Source organism: Eimeria mitis, genomic scaffold (assembly GCF_000499745.2).
Source record: "Eimeria mitis Houghton genomic scaffold, Emh_scaff1507, whole genome shotgun sequence".
NCBI lineage: Eukaryota > Apicomplexa > Conoidasida > Eucoccidiorida > Eimeriidae > Eimeria > Eimeria mitis.
Window position 1 is genome coordinate 9880 of NW_013569554.1, and position 205 is coordinate 10084.

General features: G+C 55.1%; 1 protein-coding gene across 1 annotated transcript in view; it reads right to left on the bottom strand.

Annotated features, from left to right (window-relative positions):
* Positions 1-205, bottom strand: part of EMH_0038510 (uncharacterized protein) — a gene marked incomplete at both ends in the record, with an annotated part of 2044 nt that overhangs the window by 1679 nt on the left and 160 nt on the right. Inside the window, one exon of the mRNA XM_013495298.1 lies at positions 66-203. Coding sequence (XP_013350752.1) covers positions 66-203 — 138 coding nt within the window. The remainder of the gene's footprint in view (positions 1-65; positions 204-205) is intronic.

A 205-nucleotide genomic window follows, 5' to 3' on the forward strand; every position in this document is an offset into this window, starting at 1 on the left:
GAGCAGCAGCAGTTGCTGCTGCAGCAGCAGCAGTTGCTGCTGCAGCAGAAAAGGAGACAGTCTACCTGTCTCCTTGAGGAGACAGTCTGCTGTTTGTTGTGGGGTGTTTGGGTTGTTGCATTGCATGCAAAAATATGCTGCTGCTGCTGCTGCTGCTGCTGCTGTTGCTGCTGCTGCTGCTGTTGCTGCTGCTGCTGCTGCTGCT